The sequence below is a fragment of the Dipodomys merriami genome, unplaced genomic scaffold, assembly GCF_024711535.1.
Source record: "Dipodomys merriami isolate MVZ:Mamm:240054 unplaced genomic scaffold, mDipMer1.0.p SCAF_20, whole genome shotgun sequence".
NCBI classification, from domain to species: domain Eukaryota; kingdom Metazoa; phylum Chordata; class Mammalia; order Rodentia; family Heteromyidae; genus Dipodomys; species Dipodomys merriami.
This window is the reverse complement of record NW_027203382.1, coordinates 21,268,655-21,292,403: the sequence shown is the minus strand read 5'-3', so window position 1 is coordinate 21,292,403 and position 23,749 is coordinate 21,268,655. Positions and strand designations below refer to the sequence as shown.

The following is a 23,749-nucleotide window of genomic DNA, read 5'->3' as shown; positions in this document are numbered from 1 at the left end:
ATTGTAAGAATACATACTAGAACTTTATAGAAAAGAATATATTATCCTTTATCCTGTTTTTAAAATTACATATTTATTTTAAAAAATTGTTGTTGTTGGTGGTGGTCAGGGCCTGTCTCTGAGCTTTTTCCTCTAATACCACTTTGAGCCACAGTGTTACTTCCAGTTTTCTGGTGTAAAGCCAGCTGGGGCAGCAAAGTCTGTGAGACTCTTATCTCCAGTTAACCACCTGAAAACCAGAAGTGTGCTGTGGCTCAAAGTGGTAAGCGTGCTCATCTTGAGCAAAAAGAATTCAGGGACAGCGCCCAGGCCATAAGAAGTGACTTTTTATCTTTTGCTGCTCTTTTTGATATAGTATGTTTTAAGTCTGAATTTCTCTATTGTTTATTATAATGTGTCACCTGTGTCTGTAGAGTTTCTTTTAATCAGTTCTGCAAACTTGCTAGCATTATGTTTACATACAATTGTTTCTCTTTCCATTGTCTCTGTCTTTTTTTTTTTTGCTGGTCCTGAGGCTTGAACTCTGGGCCTGGACACTGTCCCTAAGCTCCTTTTGCTCAAGGCTAGGCCTCTACCACTTCAGACACAGTTCCACTTCTGGCTTTTTCTGTGATTTAACTAGAGATAGGAGTCTGACAGAAACTGGGCCCTGGTGGCTCCCACCTATAATCCTAGCTACTCAAAACCAGACCGGGCAGGAAAGGCTGTGAGACTCTTTATCTCCAATAAACCACTCAGAAAACCAGAAGTGGTGCTGTGGCTCAAGTGGTAGATCACTAGCTTTGAGCTGAAGAGCTGAGGAACAACACCCAGGCCCAGAGTTCAAGCCCCATGACAAAAAAAAAAAAAAAAAGTCTGACAGACTTTCCTGCTGGGGCTGTTTTCAAACCTCAATCCTTAGATCTCAGCCTCCTGAGTAGCTAGAATTACAAGCGTGAACCACCAGCACCCAGCTTGTCTCTTCCTTTTTATATTTTTCTTTTTCTCATTTCTTTCTTTTTTTTGGTTCTGGTCATAGGGCCTGGACACTGTCCCTCAGCTTTTCAGCTCAAGGCTAGCACTCTACCACTTGAGCCACAGCGCCACTTCCAGCTTTTTTCTTTTTGCTTATGTGGTGCTGAGGAATCGAACCCAGGGCCTCATGCATGCAAGGCAAGCACTCTACCACTGAGCCACCTTCCCAGCCCCTCTTTTTCTCATTTCTATGGACTACATTTTAGGTAATTTCTTCAGATAGGTATCCCAATTTCTTCAATTCTCTTGTACCCCATATTTAAAGTAACTCTTTTATCTCTATTTTTCTCTCTTTCTGGACTAGAGAGGCTCTTAGCCCATGACAATAATTATTTGTCATCTTGTTATTTGTTGTCTTTGCATTTTGTTACTTGTAACTTAATTTGTTACAACTATTATTTATCTTTTTATCTTATTTGTTAATCTTTTTGTCCCTCACTGCTTATGATTGTTAACCATTCTAGGCAACCATTTGAAGTAATTTATTAACACATTCTTCTGTTGTATTTATTGTTATTATTATTTTATTTTTTGCCAGTTCTGGGGCTTTAACTCAGGACCTGGGCACTGTCTCTGAGCTTCTTTTGCTCAAGGTTAGCACTCTACCACTTGAGCCACAGCACCACTTCTGGCTTTTTCTGTTTATGTGGTACTGAGGAATGGAACTCAGGGTTTCATTCATGCTAGGCAAGCACGCTACCACTAAGTCACACTTTCAGACCTTGTGTTATTTTTGTATACTGTTTTCCATCTTAAATTATAAATTCATCAAAAAAGTACTGTTAAGCTTTATTTTTCTCTTTTCAGATAATATCTTCTGGTATGAAATAGGTGACACTATTTCATATTGCAAAATTAAATGTTATATCTTCTGTTTTTCTAGACATAAAAGAATTAAATTTTGAGTAAGTCTACGGGCAGGATGGAGAGTTATTTTAAAGCAGCTGTCTGTGACTTGGACAAACTCCTTGATGATTTTGAACAGAACCCAGGTTTGTCGGCTTTCTATTTTATCACTAACAGAACTTTTAAATGTCTGTAATTCAGTAATCTCAGGAATAGAATACAGTTTAGAGTACAGAATAGAGTAGAGTTTGGTCACATTGTCATCTTCTGTAAAAAGTTGACCTGTTTGATTATAACATATTAGTTCATTCTTATATAGAGTGGAATTAATACCCAGAAACAGAAGATACTAGAAGTTTCTTTTCAGATACAAATTTATCTATCAGGAAAATCTACAAAATCAGCATGTGAACAAACTAAAAGTGACATGAAAGAACTACACATAAGTTGAGATTTCATTACTATGAGAAATGGTACTTCCCTCAGAATGAAATTAGGAAACTGGCAGAACAAAATACGTAGATTGTTTTTTAACTCTTAGTCTGGGTTTTGCAGTACAACTGATTTAGAAGGGGCTGGGAAGGTGGCTCAGTCGCAGAGTGCTTCCCCTGCATGCATGAGGCCCTGGGTTCGATTTCTCAGCACCACATAAGCAGAAAAAGCAGGAAGTGGCACTGTGGCTCAAGTGGTAGAGTGCTAGCCTTGAGCTGAAGAGCTGAGGGACAGCGCCCAAGCCCCACAACTAGCCAAAAAAAAATTATTACTCTTGATATATATATATATATATATTTTTTTTTTTTTTATATAAATGAAAACCAGAAAATACTCTAAAGCCAAATAAAAAGGCCATATAGCTTAGAAGTCTTAAAATGCACAGTATCTTCATCATAACTTTTTTATTAGTATATATTAGTAGAAGGGGGTTTCATTGTCTTTATGATTTTTACCTAATTTGGGTCTTCTAAATAACTTCGTTTCTATTTTAATTAGATGAACAAGATTATCTCCAACATCCACAAAATACATATGATTCTAACCACTGTTCAGTTTCTTCAGAGTTGGCTTCTTCACAGCTAACTTTGCTATTACCAAAGGACCAGCAATGTGTTAACAAGTGTGCCTCATCAGAAACATGCTGTGAAAAAAATGAGACTCTCTTGACTGAAAAACCACTTGAAGGACTTACTTCTATACAAAGTGAAAAAAATGTAACAGGACTTGACCTCCTTTCTTCTGTGGATGGTAGTACTTCAGATGAATTACTGCCTTTATATATGAGCCGATGTAGTAAACCTGTCTGTGACCTGATAAGTGACATGGGTAATTTAGTTCATGCAACGAGTAGTGAAGAAGACATTGAAAAATTATTACCAGATGACTTAAAATCTAGTACAGATTCTTTGATTGGATTGGGTTCATCTTCAGTTTCAGATACTCTCTGTGCTTCTTCAACAGACCATGATAGTGATACTGTCAGAGAAGAACAGAATGATATCAACTCTGAATTACAAAACAGAGAAATTGGTGGAACCAAAGAATTAGGAATAAATATAGACACATCACTTTCAGATACCTGTAAATACAGTGGAACAGAAAATTTAAAGGGCGAAAGGGTCTCTAATGAATTAGAACCAGTTGTTGATTTTAATATGCCCTCTGCTTTCATGCAACAAAGTTCTACAGTGTTTGATGCCAAAGATAATCTAGAACACAAGATTCTGTCATGCGGGTTACAAAAAGATGATGGTTGTTTGGCAAAAGAACAGGTAAATATGGTAGTCAGAAGCACCACAGAATGTTTAAAAGAAGGAGATAGTATGAATATTTTGCCTAGCAGTCTTCCAAATACTGATTCAGACTCAAAAGATGAGAATTTCAAATTGCCTGACTTTTCTTTCCAGGAAGATAGAATTGGTGTGGTAACAAAACAGTCTGCAAATGAAAACTCAAGAAATTTAGACCTTAAGCATAACACCACTACAATCCAAGATTCTTCAACTTTACCTCTTTCAAGTGAAAGTATACACTCTTCATTGTCCTGTCTTTCATTATCTGGGTCTTTGTGTGGATCACTAATTGATAGTAAAACCCAGGATGACGTTTTACCTCAGAATGAAGCTAAAGGTCATAAAGAAGATGCAGTGACTATGCATGAAGATTTACAGAAGATTACTCTTATACATGGGGGACCCTTTGGGGAGACTGATCTGTTGAAAAAGGAAAAATCTAAAACCATATTTCTTCAGCCAGTAAATGGAAAGAGAGGTAACAAAGAAGTGGAATGTGAGCAGATGGTAAACAGAGTTGAATCTTTGCAGTACCATGAGGATTCTAGTTCTGCAGCTACAGCATCTCAGGCAGAGCTCCCTGGTGCTAGCGCCACAGAGTCTCTGGATCATTGTGAAGGTCTCAGTTTTTCAAGCAACAATATAGATGGGCAAGACTTAGATTACTTCAATATTGATGAAAGCATGAAAAGTGGCATGCTAATTAGTGATGCTGAACTTGATGCTTTTCTGACAGAACAGTATCTTCAGACCACTAACATAAAATCTTTTGAAGAAAATGTAAATGATTCTAAGTCTCAAATGAATCAGATAGATATGAAAGGCTTAGATGATGGAAATGTCAGTGATATATATTTCAATGCTGAAACAGGAGATCATGAGAAAAGTGATGGTATTAATATGCTTTGTGAAACAATTGATAAACAAAATTCAAGAGAAAATTGTGGCCTTTCTGTAGGAGAAAAATGTACAATTCCAAATGAACAAGGGTTACCTACTAATAAGTCTAAGATGATAAATGAATTACCGGCTTCTGTTAGCAGTCAGTCTGCTCATGTTGGAGGGGCTAGACCTAAACAATTGTTTAGTCTTCCATCAAGAACAAGCAACGCAAAGGAACCAAATAAGCTGGATGTTCCAAATATGCCAGAAAGTGAACCCTGCCTAGCAAATACTATTTCTCCAGTCACTTGTACAACAGATTCTACAATTGATTCTCATGTTGGCTTCAACTCTAATTACATTGATATAGAAAGTAACTTTGAAGGTGGATCCAGGTTTGTAACTGCAAATGAGGAGTCCCCACCTGAAAACACTTGCAAAGAAGGCTTGGTTTTGGGCCAGAAACAACCTACTTGGGTTCCTGATTCTGAAGCTCCCAACTGTATGAACTGCCAAGTCAAATTTACTTTTACAAAACGGCGACACCACTGTCGAGCATGTGGGAAAGTAAGTTAAAAATCTTTTTGTTTGTTTTTTGTTTTATGGTATTGGAATTGAACCCAGAGGCAAGTGTTCTATCACTTACATTTATCTCCAGCCAGGTCATTTCTTTTGAGTCTTTGGAAACCCAGTATAAAAATGCTGATTAATAAGTGGTTATATGTTTATATTAATTTACAATGAGATTTTTTTTTGCTTCCCTATCATGGAAATACATAACGCGCTACTATTTTGCAGATTGCTTGATAGTTGTGGTAAATATATGCTGGAAAGTAATGAACATTTAAGTTTTGTGAAATTTAAGAATATTGTCCTTAGCTTTGTGTCACACAAGAGTTTGAATTCAGGGCCTTGCACTTTCTGGGCAGATACTCTTTTACTCTTTCCCAGCCCTTTTTTAGATCTTCATTCTAAAACCCTCCCAACTGAGCTGTTTTAGTGGAGTTTCAGCCCTTTTTGCTTTCATTATTTTTCAAATAGGATCTTACATTTATGCCTAGGCTAGTCAGACCATGATCCTTCAATGTATACTTCCCACCTAGCTGGGACAACAGCATATACCACCATTCTCAGCTTTTTGTTGAGATGGAGTTCTCATTGCAGACCAGTTTTGAACTGAAATCTTAATGACTTCTCTGGAGCAGGTGCAATTACTGATGTTAACTACTGTGTCAAGCTGAAAAAGGGATTTTGGTTCATTAATGTAGGATCTTCCCTTTGCCTCTAATATGTATAATATATGCTAGAAATAAAATAATATGCTTGAAATAAAAACATTTTGTATTTTATTCCTTATAGGTATTTTGTGGTGTCTGTTGTAATAGAAAATGTAAACTTCAATATCTTGAAAAGGAAGCAAGAGTATGTGTAATCTGCTATGAGACGATTAATAAAGGTGAGTATTTATTTACCTGACATGTTTGCTTCCTGTAATTCAATACATTTGTTTTTTTTTTTTTAATATGGATTGTGACAAAGATAAACTTTTTATTTTCTTAAGGCAAGGACCTAGTGTTGACTTATCTGGCTTAGGTGGGACATCCCAAGGCTTGGTTTCTCTTCTTTTTGTTCCACTCTCACAATTAATACTACCAGTCTGGAAAGGAATCATTCAGTTTCTGGAGTAGCAGTTCATTAACTTTTAACAGGTACCAAGTCCCTAAATGCTGCATTTCATCTGCCTATTGGTTTTGTCACCATCATTGTCATCCTCATTACCTTAATCTCACATTTATAAAATACATACTTAAAAATAGTGCTTAATATTATCTATAAATGTCTTAAGGCAAGATAATAATTTGTACCTTTCAAGAATAACCTAAATTGAGAATAAGATATAAAGTAGTAATATGACTTTATGAATTTTTAGGACTGCCATGCTGTTTGTACGTTATAGTCTTTTTTTTCCCTAAGTTTTAGAGTGTTATGTGTATGTGTGCATCCCATTGTTCTCCGGCTTTCTAGCTAGTTTTCATTTTTAGCAGTAGTTTTGGTGGTCTTCTTTGAGTTCTTACAGGTTTTATGTGAGTGTGTTATGTTTTTTGTTCCCCCTACATACTTGTTCTTTTGAGTACTTCTTGCATTCTTAAAAATTTTTGACAGTTCAAGTTCTCAGCAAAGATTATTTGGAACACTTTGACCAGACCTGTGCACTAGCTCAGACACTGCTTCCTATTAACCAGGAGAATAAATACCTGATAATAATTTATTTTTCTCTTTTGAATGAAGATTAATTTTTTTCAGCAATTCTCCAAAAAGCTCTGATGTGAGTCTGTTAGCCTGAGGTAAGCTGTCCTACTCCCTGCTGTTGATCTATTCTTTGGAAGATAATAGACTATACATTCTTTTAACAGAGTATAAATATTTTCTCAGTAACCACTATTGTTTGTGAAAGTCCTTATAGTTTTGTTTTCTCTTACACTGTTGCAGTAGTCTAGAAGACAACTGTTAGTGCTGCTAGCCAAGATAATTTGCTACAATTCAGAAATTTTAGAGCAAGCTCTCACATAATTAGCTCTGAAACTCATAAAAAATGTTAACAGGGCTATAAAGAACACAGCAGTGTTCTCTGAGTTCACAGGTCAGATTTTTGAATAAGGATTAAGACATATTCTGACTACAGAATCCAAGAAAGGAGAAGATATAAGAGACTCAATACATATAAGAGACTCAATAATAGAGACTCAAACTTTGGTTTATCAGAGAATATACTGTGAAATGAGTTTGTTCAGTTCTGTTTTATTTATTCTTTATATCTTACACAGTTTTATCAATAGGGCTATAAGCTGTACATTACAAGAAAGCATTAATAAAAGTTATCTTGCCATCAGCTATAGGGTTGGAAATAATAAGAATGAATATTTTTATTAAATAAGATTCAAGAGGGCCTGAGAAGGTGGCTCAGTGGTAGAGCACTTGCCTTGCATGCATGAGGCCCTGGGTTCGATTCCTCAGCACCACATAAGCAAAAAGAAAAAAGCTGGAAGTGGCGCTATGGCTCAAGTGGTAGAGCGCTAGCCTTGAGCTGAATTGCTGAGGGACAGAGCCCAGGCCCAGAGTTCAGGCCCCACGACCGGACCCAAAAAAAAAAAAAAAATAAGATTCAAGAGTTGGAAGGCATGTTCACTGTAGGAAAGAAGAAAAAGATGGTAAATAATGGAAAAGTTGTGCTACGATGTATAAGTTTTAGGAAACTATGCATGTGAATGCTGTTAGGAAGAGTTGGAGCAAGTTAGAATTACTTTAAAGCCCTAAGAGTAAGCAGTTGGGTTTCACTTGATAATAGGAAGATATCTTGGTTGTTGGAAGCCATTTTTTGAGTGATGTTATTCATTGGCATTTAAGAAAGATTATTTTAGCAGTAGCCAACAGCAGATCACTTTGGAGAAATGCTGAAGGAAAAGCTACCAGAGCTGATGTATATTTTGATTGAAAATGATTCAGCAATTTTATTCTATTTTATATTACTCAATACTATTCTATATTGCAGACTCAGGAATATTGAGACTATTTTGTATTGAAATTGGGAACAAACTAGATGCCCTATTCTTATGGAACTTAAAAATATAGTGGAAAGGGTTGGGAAAGTGGCTCAGTGGTAGAGTGCTTGCCTTGGATGCATGAGGCCCTGGTTTCAATTCTCAGTACCACATAAGTAGAAAAAGCCAGAAGTGGCACTGTGGCGCATGTGGTAGAGTGCTAGCCTTGAGCTGAAGAGCTGAGGGACAGTGCTCAGGCCCAGAGTTCAGACCTCACAACCAACAACAACAACAAAAAACAACACAAAACACAAAAAACAAATATAGGGGAGAGAATAAACAGGATTCAGATGGTGTTAATATTCTGAAATGTCATTAAAAAGTATCAATAGAGCAGATAATGACAGATTTGTGGCAAGATGTTCATCATAAGATGGACATCATACAAGGTGGTCACCATAAGACTTCTAAGATAATATGACATGTAAATTAGAAACTTGAAGGGAGAGACCAGAGCTATGTACATGTCTAAGAAAAGGACAGAGGCAGAGGGAATAAAAATAGCCAAGAGCCTAAGCTAGGATAGTATGGGATTAACTTATTGAAGTACAGGAGGCCTAGGTGTCTGGATTGTTTTAAGTGAGTGGGAGTATAATGAGAAATAAGGTTGGACAGATAAGCAGGAAGGTGGAAGAAGTGGGGATCTTTTGAACCATCTTAACAATTTAAATTTCACTGAGGAGTGGTAGTGATTCATGTCTTTAAAAAAATGATTTTGAACCATGTTGGAAATAAACCCTTGAGGTATAAGGGCAAAAATAAAGACCTTCATATTTTATAAAAGATTATTTTCTGTAGTAGATGTCAAACATATGCCAGATATAATACTGAAATAACTCATTGGTAGGTTATCAAAGTGGAGTGCTACCAACTAGAAGAAGGAGCCAGACAGAATCTTTGTGAAGTGCCAACTTTTTTCTGGATTGGCTTATTTATTTATTCTAACAACTGAAAAATAACAAATTACTATAATTTACTTTGAAGTCCAAAAAAGACTCCTAATACTATTTTTCCCCTTTATAGCTCAGGCATTTGAAAGGATGATGAGTCCAACTGGTTCTAATCTTATATCTAATCATTCTGATGAATGTGCCACTATCCAGCCACTTCAAGAGACCCAAACATCCAGTATACCTTCACCTACAACTTTGCCAATTTCAGCACTTAAACAACCAAATGTTGAAGGTAATGAAGAAAACACCACGTCTTAAAGATTAATTATTAAAATAGAATTATCTATTATAATCAGAGTCCAGACAGGGAATAGAAACCAAACTAAATAACAAGAGGGATTTAATACAGGGAATAGGTTACTACACGCATGCTTGAAGACTAGAGTATCAAAATGGGCATGCTCAAGAGTCTCAGCAGCCCCCATCACTAGGGTTAGTGGATCTTTAAACTTCTTGCCCAAATTGTACTCAACCCATAATAGTCTTGATCGCAGCCTCTTGAGTAGCTAGGATTATATGTATGAGCCACCATGCCTAGCCTGTTTCGTATTTTGATAAAACATTTTATTTTTATGTCTTTTTATGCATGTTTCTTTACTTATCCATTATATTTCTGATCACCACTTCTCATGTCTGCTTCAGTCCTTGAATTTTATTTACCCTTCACTTATTATAGAGGATGTGAAATGTCTCTCAAAGACTTGTTTTGAAGGCTTGGTCTCCTGTGTAGTGCTAAGGGGGTAAGTTATTAGATCTTGAGGGCTCTATCCTGATTAATGGATTAATGAGTTAATCCATTACTGGATTATAATTTAGTGGTATTGCAGAGAATTGGTGGAAACTAGGAAGTAGGGCCTGTTGATGAAGTGGATCACTGAAGGTAAGCCCTAGAGTCTTGCCTCCTCTTCCTTTTTCTCTTTCTTTCTCTGCTTCCTGTCTGCTATAGGGTAGGCAGCTTTGCTTTGCTACACCCTTCTCACCATGATGTCTTGCCTTGGCATAGGGCCAAGCAGCCTTGGACTGAAACCTCTGAAGTCATGAGTCAAAGTAAATTTTTCCTCCTTTGAAGTAGTAGTCCCCAGTATTTTGATAGAGGAATGCAAAGTCCTTAAGATACTATTCCACATTCACAGTACAGCCTCAATAATATCAGCTTTATAGCTTTCCTAGTATCTTTCATGGGTAATCTCTCTGAACACTGCAGAGTACCGAGGGCTGCACTTGGCCTATTAGGCTTCATTTGTATGAGATCTGGAAACACACTCTGTTCACCATAGATGAATCACAAAAAACCATGAGAATTGGCAGTCTTGAGAATTTGGGACTTGCCAATGGATAGCAAAAGTTTTGAAAACATTTCTTGACCCATTTGGTACTGGCCAAGCTAAAATGAATTTCAACTGATTCTAGGTATATGTTCCAAAGAACAGAAGAGAGTCTGGTTTGCAGATGGCATTTTGCCTAATGGTGAAGTTGCAGATACAACAAAATTATCATCTGGAAATAAAAGATGTTCTGAAGATTTTAGTCCTGTCTTATCTGGTGTGCCCATGGTAAAGAATTTAAGTAACTTATTAATTAAGTAAAATGTTACTTTATAGGTAATTCCTTATGTAATTATTAGAGTGCTTGTCTTTTGAATGCTTTGAGTTGCCTGAAATGAGAAATGTACAGGCGTGCCTACTTTTATTGCGCTTCCTTCATTATGCTTTGCAGACACTGCATTATGTATGAGTTGAAGTCTGTGGAAACTGTTCACAGAACAAGTCTTATTTGACCTATTTTCAACAGCGCAGTTAAAAATTTTTAGCAGTGGGCTGGGAAGTTGGCTCAGTGGTGCGCTTGCATTGCATACCAGAGGCCCTGGGTTCGATTCCTCAGCACCACATAGGCAAAAAGAAAAAAGCCGGAAGTGGCTCTGTGGCTCAAGTGGTAGAGCGCTAGCCTTGAGCTGAAGAGCTTAGGGACAGCGCCCAGGTCCAGAGTTCAGGCCCCACGACCGGACCCAAAAAAATTTTTTTTTTTTAGCAGTAAAAGCATTTTTAAATGAAGCTGTGTACTTTAAAAAGCGGTGCCAGTCTTGGGGCTTGAACTCAGGGCTTGGGCGCTAACCCTGAGCTCTTTTGCTCAAGGCTAACAATGTACCAGTTGAGCCACAGCTCCTCTTCTAGCTTTTTTGGTAGTTAATTGGAGGTAACAGTCTCATGGACTTTTCTGCCCAGTCTAACTTTGAACCACGATCCTTAGATCTCGGGTTCCTGAGTAGTTAGGATTACAAGCATGGGCCCCTGGCACCCAGCTATATTTTTTTATATAATACTATTACATGCTTAATAGACTGCAATATAGTATAAACATAACTTCTGTATTTTCTGATAACCAAAAGCAATTTAAATGATTTGCTTTATTAACTATGGCCTGGAACTGAGCCCACAGTCTCTCTGAGATATGTCCTTATTTCTGTAGTTTATTTCTGTAGTATATTTATGTCTTTATGCAGTTTAGATTTGTATTCTTTTTAGTGTGAATTTAAGGCAATGGCTCTGAAACTCTTTGGTCTTGGGTCCCTATTACATGTTTAAAGTTAGGGAGGGCTTGAAAGACAGAAGTTGTGTGGGATTTTTATTACTAATTTCTGTATTTAAAATTAAAATAGAGTAAAATTTAAAATAGTTCACTATTCTAATAGAAATAATATTTTCAGGAAAAAATATTTTTAAACAAGTATTTTAGTAAGAAGAGTGACATTAGTTCACATTTTTACTATTTTTAAAAAATGTTTGCATTAACAGTACACAAATTTCACATCACTTCTGCCCATAGTGTTTTATGATAAGTTATGTTCATTAATTTCATGGAAGAGAATCCTAGGACATTATCAACTCCCTGGCAATGCCAGGGATCCATGGGCCACATATTGCTACAATGAAATGTAACTGAGACTTTTTAAATTTAGATCAATATTGAATTAATGTTTTTGAAAACTTCTCGAAAGATTCTGGTAGTGATTATTTATGCATTTACATAAAAGTGCTAGGTTTAAACAGAAAATGAATAACATGCCATTTGTAAGTATGGGTTCTTGAATTCAAATTTACAAATAAGCCCAATTATCCAAAGTATGTCCTTAGCTATCACCTATTCTTAATCATTATTTCAACAAAATGAAAGTTATAAACAGGATAATACATTATCACTTGATTTCATGAATTGTTCTCACTATTATTCCAGACAGTTTAGAGAAAGGGGGGCTTGCCAGACGTTGGTGGCTCATGCCTATTACCCTAGCTCCTCAGGAGGCTGAGGTCTTAAGAATCTGTGGTTTGAAGCCTTTGGACAGACAAATCCAAGAGACTCTTATCTTCAGTTAGCCAGCAAAAAGCCAGAAATGGAGGTATGACTCAAGTGATAGAATACCTACTGTGAGCAAAAATAGCTGAGCTCAAGGACCTAAGTTCAAGTCTTCATGCTGGCATTAAAAATGGGAAGGTGGCTTTATTAAACCTGTCTTGATGGGTAGTTTTTTTAGGTGGTTGCTATTATGGAATGTATCTGTCTTCTGCTTCCTAATCACTCCCCTCCTTCCCTCCTTTCCTTTTCACCTATCCTTCCAGAGCTTTTTTGACTGGCTGAGTTGAGCTGAGTTTCTTACTGTATAATATGGTACAGGATCCTCAACTTCTCTTTTAAGTCAATAATGTTAAATAATACTTTTCAAGTCAATAATATTAGACTCATTAATATCTACCTAAGCATGCAGTAAGAGTAAAACCTTATGCTCTTTAATGGCATCTGCCTCTGAACTTAGAGAAGTACAATGGCATTGTTTCTTGGGAACTTTGATTTCAGAAAAATTTATGAATACATTATGGTTTTTATTCTTACTAGAAGGAGTTTGATTATAGGTATCAACGTTTGTGGTTGAAAAGATAATATGAAGTGATTAATTTGTTTTCTGTATTTTACAGACTGTAAACACAGGAGATCATACTCTTTCTACAACAGTGGGAAAACGAAACAATGAAATAGGAGATAGTACAAGAAATGAGATAATTCAGAATCCTATTTCTCATGTCTCATCTTCAGAAAAAATGCTTATAAACACAGCAACTGAGGGGTTACCGAATGCTGCTTCTTTTACTCTAGATGATGATGTTTTTGCAGAAATTGAGGAGCCATCTAATTCAACTGGTATCATAGTTAATAGCAATTTACCTGTTGCTACTATGTCAGATTATAGGTTATTGTGTGGTATTGACAAATATGTTTGCAAGAAGATTTGTCTTCTACCTGATGATGCAGATGGTTTGCCTCCACTTCTAGCAGCATCTGGAGAAGAAGAATCAGGTAGGATAGCAGTTACTTAAAATTTTAAAAAGAATATGCTGGCGAATTTGATTTATATTTTATGAATTTTTACCTAGACAATTTTGTTGTATGTACAAGAAATGATGATTTTAGTTTACAAAAATCTTATTACAGAAAGCAAATCCTAAATGACTTGAACTTTTATGATTCGTTTTTTCACATCTGGATCCCTTATTAGAATTAGTCAAAGTGCAATATAGTCAAGAAATTCAGAGACTTGTAGCATTCCATTATATTAGTGTTACAACTTAAAATAAGAATCATAGTACCAAAAGAAAAAGAGTATTAGATTAGATGACAAAACTAGGGATTTTTAGTTCCTCATCTGCTCTTTATTTCACATGTGATTTAAAGCATCTTATTTTATTTCCTTGGGTCTTAGTTTCCTTTATAAACAAAATGTTCTCTAAGGTCCTTTCCAAGTTAGAGATTATATGACTAGCTCATAAGAGTGGCACCCTAGAATAGGTACTTGGCATCTCAGCCAATATGTTGTATCATGAAACATGAAATGCTGGTCCTCTGCGTAATATAGGGAGAAGAAGCTTAAGATACCTGTTCTTGGGATGTCTGTAGGGTCCTTTTTTTTTTTTTTTTTTTTTTTTTTTTTTTTTTTTGTCGGTTGTGGGGCCTGAACTCTGGTACTGGGCGCTGTCCTTCAGCATTTCAGCTCAAGGCTAGCACTCTACCACTGAGCCACCTTCCCAGCCCTGTAAGGTCCTTTTCATAAACAGCTACAGTGACAGAAATATATGAAGTTTGTTCTTTGTATGCCTTGTATATTTCCTATATATTTTTTTAGCTGTGTGTCACTATAGCACCAAGAAGTATTTATAACATAGAGCTAACAGTATACCCCCAAGTTATCCATATTTGCTCTTTGTAAACTAGAAATTTTCACATACTTGTAAATTTCAGAAGCTAGAATTGCAACGATGGCCAAACTAGAATGCACTTTTTTTTTTTTTTTTTTTTTTTTTTTTTGCCAGTCATGGGGCCTGAACTCTGGGCCTGGGCGCTGTCCCTCAGCTCTTCAGCTCAAGGTTAGCACTCTACCACTGGAGCCACAGCGCCACTTCCAGCTTTTTTCTGTTTATGTGGTGCTGAGGAATCGAACCCAGGGCCTCATGCTTGCAAGGCAAGCACTCTACCGCTGAGCTACCTTCCCAGCCCTAGAACGCACTTTTGACATACATACTTGTTTTAAAATTTTGAAGATGCTAAAGTTTTACATGTAAGCTGTTTAATCAATGCATTTGTACATATTCTATATATACATATGTACTATATGTATATATATATTACTACATATATTTATAATAACTATATATACAAATGATTTGTTGCATTTATAATATATCTTTCCTGGATAGAAAGGTAAAGATGACTATAAAATAGTTGACAGGATGTCGATTGATTTTATGAATATATTTTTGTTCTTCAGTTTCATCAAGCTATTGGTGAATTTGCACATTTGTATTTTTTCATTGTAAGCATATTTAAGAAGATATTTGTGCTGACTGATATGTGACCTCTTTTGTTTAGTGCCTGTCATACAAGAGCACCCATCCCATGAACAAATAATTTTGCTTCTTGAAGGTGAAGGGTTTCGTCCTGTTACATTTATCCTAAATGCTAATCTACTTGTGAATGTCAAATTAGTATCTTGTAAGTAAATATTCATCTTTTTGCTTAATTGTTAAGCTAGACTTCTGAAATAATTATGTCCTTTAAGTAAGATTTTGAATAGCAACAGTGAAAAAAATAAGCAGCATTTGATGTTGGTTCTTCAGTCATATATGATTAAATAAATTTTACAAACTTATAATCAATGGAACTTGATGTATAAGCTTAAAAAGATTTTTGTAGTATCCCTCTGTTCATCCTAGGTTAAGTTCATTGTTTTAATAAATACAGTATATTTTAATTCTTCTATACAGTGGACTCATGGCTTTTAGAAAAGTTGACATTTGGTAAATGAGATAAGCAGGAAGCATGATTTAGTAGCAAGAAAGATAAGTTTTAAAGTAAATGACATTGATCTAATTTAAAAATTCCTGAATAATAATCCTCATTACTCAGTAATATATTTGTCAGCGTATTCTCTTTGAAAATAACATATTCTTAACTTACTTTATTTCAGAATATTAGTAAACCTCTTCAGTATTATTTGTTCTTTGATTTAAGATAATCCTTTTTCTTTTCTTACATTAAAATAAGAAAATAAGAAATTCAAAAAGTTGTACTTCATGCAAAAACAGGTTTTAGCTTATTAGATTAATAGAAGTTAATTTATGATTGTATGCTTTTGTCATTCAAGATTCTTCAGAAAAATATTGGTACTTCTCAACCAATGGATTGCATGGTTTGGGACAGGCAGAAATTTTTATTCTGTTGTTATGCTTGCCAAATGAAGATAGAATTCCTAAGGACATCTTCAAACTGTTCATCACTTTGTATAAAAATGCTCTAAAAGGTATAACGTTTTATTAGTACTGTCAGAATAGGAGATGTATAAACTAGTTAAAGGAGTTTATGTTTTTGCTTGTGTAAATTATATGGAAGATTGCTTCATTTGCAGTCTTCTTACTTCATTGCTGTAAAGGGATTGCTGATTTCCTTAAAAGAACCTAATCATCATTTTCACTCCCCTTATGATAGATTTAAGGATAATTAATCATCATTTTTCATCTCCTTAAACTTAGCACTAAATTGATTAGTGATTTGTGTCTGTATATAGAGGTTCAATTTTTAAAATGGAAATGTATCTACTTCCTTGATTTTTAAAATGTATTTATATACTTTCTTACCATTTGTACCACATTGGGGGATGTAATTTGGTAGAAAAACATAATGATATCTATGGTTAGAAATATTTTCAAATTCTTGTTCATCTTTCCTAGTTCCCATGAGTAGATAGCATTGAATAGATGACCCCAGTTTGCAGTACTGGATTTGAACTCAGAGCCTTATGCTTGCTAGGCAAGTACTTTACCATTTGAGTTATGCTCCCAACCCTTTTTGCTTCAGTCCATCTTTAGTGCTCACCTGAGGCCAGTCTTGGACTGTATTTATTGCTCCTACCTCTGCCTCCCAAGTTACAGGAGTGCCACCACTCCTAGATTGCTTTTTGAGATAAGGTCTCATTGATTTTATTTTATTTATTGTTGGTTGTGGGACTTGAACTCTTGGCTTGGGCGCTGTCCCTGTACTCTTGAGCTTAAGGCAAGCACTCTACCACTTTAGCCAACAGCGCCACGTCCAGTTTCCTAGTGGTTTATTGGAGATAAGAGTCTCATGGACTTTACTTTGCTTGGGCTGGCTTTGGCATCAAACTGATTATCTTCCTATTCTCTGCATTTTAAGAGGCTGAGATTGTAGTTATGTGCCACCACACAGACTAGATACTTGTCTAAGATTAGAAATAAGCAGACTAGTCATGGTGGTTCACAAATGTAGTCCCAGCTACTCAAGAGAGATTGGGATGATTATAATTCCAAGCCAACCAGTGTCAAAAAAAAAGTGAAACGTTATCTCAATCAGTAGTCTAGCATGGTATATACTGTGATGCCAGCTACTCAGGAATAGATAGTAAGATTATGGTCTTAGCCTAGCCCTGGACAAAAATACAAGACACTGTGCAAAAAATAACTAAAAAATATGCAAGATGTGGCTTAAGTGGTAGAGCACCTGCCTATCATATGTGATGTCTTGAGTTCAACCCTATTATTGCCCCTCTCACTACCCTACCAAAAAGAAAGGGAAAATGGAAAAAGGAAAAGTAGGAATGAGAAAAACATTCTCTATTTGTCTTAATAAACTCTGGGTTGGACATTTAGAATTGAAAAGTTTTGTCAACAATTACAAAACAATTTTTAATGTTTTTATTAACAATTTTGTTTCTAGGAAAATATGTAGAAAACTTGGACAATATTACCTTTACTGAGAGTTTTCTCAATAGCAAGGATCATGGAGGATTCTTGTTTATTACACCTACTTTTCAGAAACTTGATGATCTCCCATTACCAAGTAATCCTTTTCTTTGTGGAATTCTTATCCAGAAACTGGAAATTCCTTGGGCAAAAGTTTTTCCTATGCGTTTAATGTTGAGATTGGGTACAGAATATAAAGGTAAGTTTGAGAATAATAAGATTGCATATTTTTAAATGCACTGTAAAGGAAAACATTCAGGGAGATTATTAAAATAATTTAACAGATTTACTGGAATTACTTTTCATTTGCTCTATTTTTAAATTCCTGAAGCATCTTCTACCAAGTTAATCTAGACAACCTTGGTATGTTATGTAGTTTCTAGGTGTTCATAAGTAACTTTAAATGTTTTCTGAAATTCAAAACAAAATGTAGAAAACTTTGATAGTGTTATTTTTGTTGAAGTCTTCATAGAAGCATGTATTAGTGAGAGTGAATAATTATCCCTTAGATTATCAGTGCTACTTTATTTACTTGCTGACTATAACCAAGAGTTAAGTATTTTGTCATTTTTCTATGCCTTAAATTTTTAATTATTATTTTTGGATTCTTGATGTTATCAAGAATCCAAAATATCAAAAATGATAATGCTAGGCACTGGGAGCCCATACCTATAATTGCAGTTGTTCAAGAGGTTGAGATCTGAGGGTTGCAGTTTGAAGCTAGCTCTTACCTCCAATTAAAACAGCAAAAAAGCCAGATATGGAGCTGTGGCTAGGCGTAGTAGAGTGCTAGCCTTGAGTGAAAAAGCTAAGGGACAGTACTAAACCCCTCTAAGTTTGCTCTGGTATTGGCATAAAAACAACAAAAAAGTGATAGAGGCTAAATTGTTTGTGTGTGTGTGTGTGTGTGTGTGTGTGTGTGTGTGTGTGTGTGTGTGTGTGTGTGTGTGTGTGTGTGTGTGTGTGTGTGTGTGTGTGTGTGTGTGTGTGTGTGTGTGTGTGTGTGTGTGTGTGTGTGTTCTTGTATATAGTTTTGACACAACTGGAGATTTGGAAACTGTTGTAATGGCCTAGTTATAGATCACAAAATTAATTACAGTGTTACTCTTTTTTTTTTAGTGAGGAGGAGAATTGATGCCAGTATTGGGACTTGAATTCTAGGCCTCAATGCTCTTGCTCAGCTTTTCTGCTCATGGTTACTTGAGTGCTGTACCACTTGAGTAACATTTTCACTTCTAGCTTCTTCCCCCACCTCCCCAGGTTAATTGGAAATAAAAGTTTCTCTAATTTGTCTGCCTTGGATGGCTTCAAATCCTCTATCCTCAGATCTAAGCTTCCTGAGTAGCTATGTGAGCCAACAGTACCCAGTTAGTGGTTTAACATTTTGAATTCTCATCATATCTTTATCCTTAATATTTTTTTTTTTTGGGTCCGGTCATGGGGCCTGAACTCTGGGCCTGGTCGCTGTCCCTCAGCTCTTCAGCTCAAGGCTAGCACTCTACCACTTGAGCCACAGCGCCACTTCTGGCTTTTTTCTTTTTGCTTATGTGGTGCTGAGGAATCAAACCCAGGGCCTCCTGCATGCAAGGCAAGCACTCTACCACTGAGCCACCTTCCCAGCCCCTATCCTTAATATTTTTCAAGAAATAATTTGGTAAATGGGCAGTACATCACATCTGATGAATTTTAGGCATTTGATTCTAAATAATATTTTCTTTCTTTTTTTTTTTTTTTGTTGGTCGTGGGACTTGAACTCTGGGCCTGGGTGCTTCCCTCAGCTCTTCAGCTCAAGGCTAGTGCTCTACCATTTGAGCCACAGAGCCACTTCCAGTTTTCTGAGTGGTTTATTGGAGATAAGAGTCTCACAGACTTCTCTGCCCAGGCTGGCTTTGAACTGTGATCCTCAGATTTCAGCCTCCTGAGTAACTAGCATCCGGCTCTAAATAATATTTTCTTGGTGGAAAGTTCAAAATAGGGAAAATTTTTAAAGCCACATTGTGGTTTGAGGCTAGTCCAGGCATAAAGTCCAGACAACATTTCAGCCAATAAGTTGGGCATGATGGTGTGCACCTGTCATTCCCAGACTGGCCCCCAAAACCCTGGACCCCTTTTCCCACAAAAGCTAAAGCAAAAAGGGCTGGGAGCATGAATCAAGTGGTAGAGCACCTGCCTAGCAAGTACAAGGTCCGGAGTTCAACCCCTGGTACTACTAAAACAGCAGCAACAACAAAAATTACTTTCCTTTGAGATTTTTGTTTTGTATAAACCGGAGAAGATATTTAATTGAGTCAACTCTTTCTCCATTCAGCCTAATGTTTTGTTTCTGATAATATTGGAATGTCATTTTTTGTGTGTTATATTTTGTTTTGTTTCCTAGGTCTGGGCCATGAACTCAGTGTTCAGATTGTTTGTTCATGACAAATGTTAACTTTGAGAGAGATCTTCAGCCAAGCTGTTTGCTGGTTATTTTGAATATGGAGTCTCAAAAACCTTTCTGCCTAGGCTAACTTTGTATCTCAGTATAATAGCTAGGATTACAAGCATGAGTCCCCAGTGCCCATTTTGAATGCTATTTTTATGGATGATTAGAAGTGACTAGCTAATCATAGTGAGTAGGGAAAATACAGTCTGTAATAAAGGCCAGTATTTTGGCTGATAACATCTATAAACAATAGGACCGAAAGTTGGAAAATTTTGAAGCAACATGTGGAAATTATTTTTTAAAATTGCAAGTGTTGAAACTGTAAAGTTAATACCTATTTAGTGGTAATGAAGAAAAATAATCAATTATACATGGAAATAAGTACTCTCAACTATTTTCTGTATTCTTATGTTCTGCTAAATTTTAGATAAACTGGCAGTTTTTTAATTTGTTGTTTTGTTTGGGTCTGTGCATTTGTGTGAAGTTACTGGGGCTGGAATTCAGGTCCTGGGTTCTATCGTCCCTTATAGTTATTTTCCCTCAAAGCTAGTGCTCTACCCTGGAGGCACAGCTCCATTTCTGGCTTTTTGCTGGTTAATTGGAAATAAGAGTCTTGTGTACATTCCTATCCAGGGTGGCTTTAAACAGTGATCCTTGGATCTCAGCCTTCTGAGTAGCTAGAATTACAAACATGAGCCACCAGCACACAGCAAAATTGGCATTTAGAAGGTAGTGGTGCTCGTGTAATTTTAGATATAGCTTGGCTTTTATTATAGAGATGTACAATTTACAATATGAAACAAGCTAATGACAAAAGTTAAGGTCTCACGGGGCTGGGAAGGTGGCTCAGTGGTAGAGCGCATGCCCTGCATGCCAGAGGCCCTGGGTTCGATTCCTCAGCACCACATAAGCAAAAAGAAAAAAGCCAGAAGTGGCGCTGTGGCTCAAGTGGTAGAGCGCTAGCCTTGAGCTGAAGAGCTGAGGGACAGCGCCCAGGCCCAGAGTTCAGGCCCCATGACCGGAACCAATAAAAAAAAAAAAAAAAAGGTTAAGGTCTCAGAATAAATTACTAAAACTAATGCGAATTAGCTATGCTTTAATGTTGAGACAGTCTGATTGGAAAGTCATTAAGTGTTAAATTAGGTAGTATATAAATTCCCTTTTGTAACACTGATAGGCCATGAATCTGTTGAGAATAATGTAAATTTACACAATAAGGGTTAATATCATATTTCATTTTCCCCTGATGACTGAGTGGTGCTTATGCATAATGTTTGTTTGAAAATAAGAATTAAAATAATAAACATGACTTTATTTTTTAAAATTTTATTGGTAGTAACCAGTTTTTCTTATGTATATGTAGCCTATCCTGTACCTCTAACAAGTATCAGAGGCAGAAAACCTCTTTTCGGAGAAATAGGACACACTATTATGAACTTACTTGTTGTGAGTAACAAGTTATTTTATTAAGTATTCTTATACTAGTAGTTGAAGTATTGAACAAATTGTATTTGTTTACCGTTTCGATTTGGCATTTTGGGTATCTGAAAACTCTTATTAAAACCTAATTCACTTAATATAGAGTATTTTTGATGAGTTGAGTTTTATTTTGGTATCTCTTCATTTATGTATGAATGATTCTGATATGTTCTGATGAGTTCTGTTGCAGTTTTTACATACTTAGGTAATATAAGACCTTTACAAAGAGCTCTAGAATTGTTGAAGCTTTAGTAAAATGATTAGTAGTAAAATCAATTTGTTTTGTGGTTTGGGACAAATAATAGCCTTAGTTTCCACATTTGTAATAGCAAAGGTTGGATTCAGTGCAGTTTGATTCCCTTTCACCCATTTTGTAATTTTGTGTTTACCTGTTGCCATAGAGAAATATTTATGGATTTTTCATTAATCCATATCTGGTTTCAAGACTGTGTTAGTCAGATTTCTGCTACTGTGACAAAATACCTGAAGTGATCAAATTATAAAGTGAAAAGGCTTACTTTGGTTCCATAGTTTCAGAGGTTTCAGCCCATAGCCACTTGACACTGTTTTGTAGGGGAGAGCATAGGACAACATGTGAGAACTCTTCACAGAGGAAGTCTGCTCACCTGATGGTGGCTGGGTAGCAAAGAAACATGAAAGGATTGGGACACTAATATCTCCTTCAAGGCACACTTCAGTGACCAAACTTTCTTCTACTAAGCACCTCCTCCAAAAGCTCCCCCTCCCATGCAGCACCACAGGTTAACAAACATTTAGCACATGGCTTTTGGGAAACAGGAAAACCATAGCAAAGACCTGTATTTGGAAGATCTGGGGCTAGAAATAGAAGTTATCACCAAGCACTGCAGAAGTCTATTAGGTAGCTGGAAGGATTTGTTTAGTTTTGTAACAACTTATACAGTTGGTACTAGCTTTCTAGATAGTATTTTGATAGCTCTGTCAGAAGCTTTAATGTGGTAGAGCCTAAAAGGCTTTAATGGATAGGTAAATTTTTGTGAGTAGCAATGTAAAGTTTGTGGAAATGTGATTCTTTTATGTAGGATCTTCGAAATTATCAATATACCTTGCATAATATAGACCAGCTATTGATTCATATGGAAATGGGAAAAAGTTGTATAAAAATCCCTCGGAAAAAATACAGTGATGTGAGTATACTTGGTTTATTAAAATTTTAAAGATATATGTTAAACATTAGAATTGCTTAGTATTGTTAAAATACATTTTTTATTTTGAATTAGGCTAATATATAATGGCAACAAGTATGAAATTGACATTTTAGAATTTGGTAATAATTTGTTTAATCCTATTTTTTTCATCATCAAGTGATTGTTTTTTTCTAGGTGATGAAAGTAATAAATTCTTCTAATGAGCATGTCATTAGTATTGGAGCTAGTTTTAGTACAGAAGCAGATTCCCATCTGGTCTGTGTGCAGAATGATGGTGTTTATCAAACACAGGCCAACAGTGCCACTGGTCATCCTAGAAAAGGTAAGATCACTGCTCCTAGTGCTAATTTATAAAGCCTCTTCAATTGAAGAACTCACTTCTAAGGAAAATACACATATATTTTACATATTTGCTGAAATGATAATAAATTCTTAGTTGCTTAATTGCTTGAAATTTCAGCTACATAAGTAACGTGTTGGGTACTTCCAATTTGTGATATTTTCTTGTTAATCAAGCTTGAAGACTTGTAAGACTTCAGTCCTTTTGTGCTATTCATGTTTAATATACACTATGGGACAAGTCTGAGTAATTCTCTTTGGAGTAAGGTGGTTTCATTTTCGCATTTAGTCCCTGCCTAACTCTGTTAGTTAGGAAAGCACAGGGTGGAAAAAGATGAAGATATGTAAAATTATAAATAGGTCAGGCTATAAAAATGATGAAGATGGTCAAGTGAAGAACATGTATGAGTGGCATTGTGCTCCGTTGTGGCTGAATGGCCTCAATGACTGCTGTGATTACCAAATCCTTAAAATACTGGGCCTGAAAAATGTGAAGTGAGGTAGAGATAAGTATTCCATGTATTTAACTCATTATTATAGGATAACATACTTAAAATAGCCTGATACTCTGGATGCTAATACAACTTTTTCCTCTTTATAAAGGCAACATATACTAATTTTTAGTGAGCTTAGGAAATGTCCTTTGAAAACTAGTAAAAGAAAAGGCCGAGAAAAGGCTATTGTTGGCATTTTATTATCTTTCCTTTTTAACATTTTATACTGGATATTTATACTTTTTGTATTATGTTTTACTTAATGTAAATTAACATCATTACATTTAATAACTCAATATTGGTTGATAAGTAAATATATATGCACAGACAAATATGTGTGGTAAGATTCAGAACATATGAATATTTATACAGTAATTAAAACGAACATTTTTGTCCCTTAACTATCTAGGCATCCTCTTACAGGTAACTGAACTAGTATTAGTCAGT

The 23,749-nt window shown here is 35.9% G+C and overlaps 1 protein-coding gene across 2 annotated transcripts in view; it reads left to right on the top strand.

Annotated features, from left to right (window-relative positions):
- Positions 1-23,749, top strand: part of LOC138832925 (zinc finger FYVE domain-containing protein 16-like) — a 40,458-nt gene that overhangs the window by 3,242 nt on the left and 13,467 nt on the right. For both annotated transcript variants that reach the window (XM_070031185.1, XM_070031184.1), the window contains exons 2-13: positions 1,898-2,006; positions 2,851-5,096; positions 5,889-5,985; positions 9,152-9,313; positions 10,492-10,634; positions 13,050-13,428; positions 14,995-15,117; positions 15,770-15,925; positions 17,356-17,580; positions 21,167-21,249; positions 22,344-22,448; positions 22,644-22,791. In XM_070031185.1, the coding sequence (XP_069887286.1) occupies positions 1,937-2,006; positions 2,851-5,096; positions 5,889-5,985; positions 9,152-9,313; positions 10,492-10,634; positions 13,050-13,428; positions 14,995-15,117; positions 15,770-15,925; positions 17,356-17,580; positions 21,167-21,249; positions 22,344-22,448; positions 22,644-22,791 (3,937 nt within the window). In that variant the 5' untranslated portion in view covers positions 1,898-1,936. The remainder of the gene's footprint in view (positions 1-1,897; positions 2,007-2,850; positions 5,097-5,888; positions 5,986-9,151; positions 9,314-10,491; positions 10,635-13,049; positions 13,429-14,994; positions 15,118-15,769; positions 15,926-17,355; positions 17,581-21,166; positions 21,250-22,343; positions 22,449-22,643; positions 22,792-23,749) is intronic.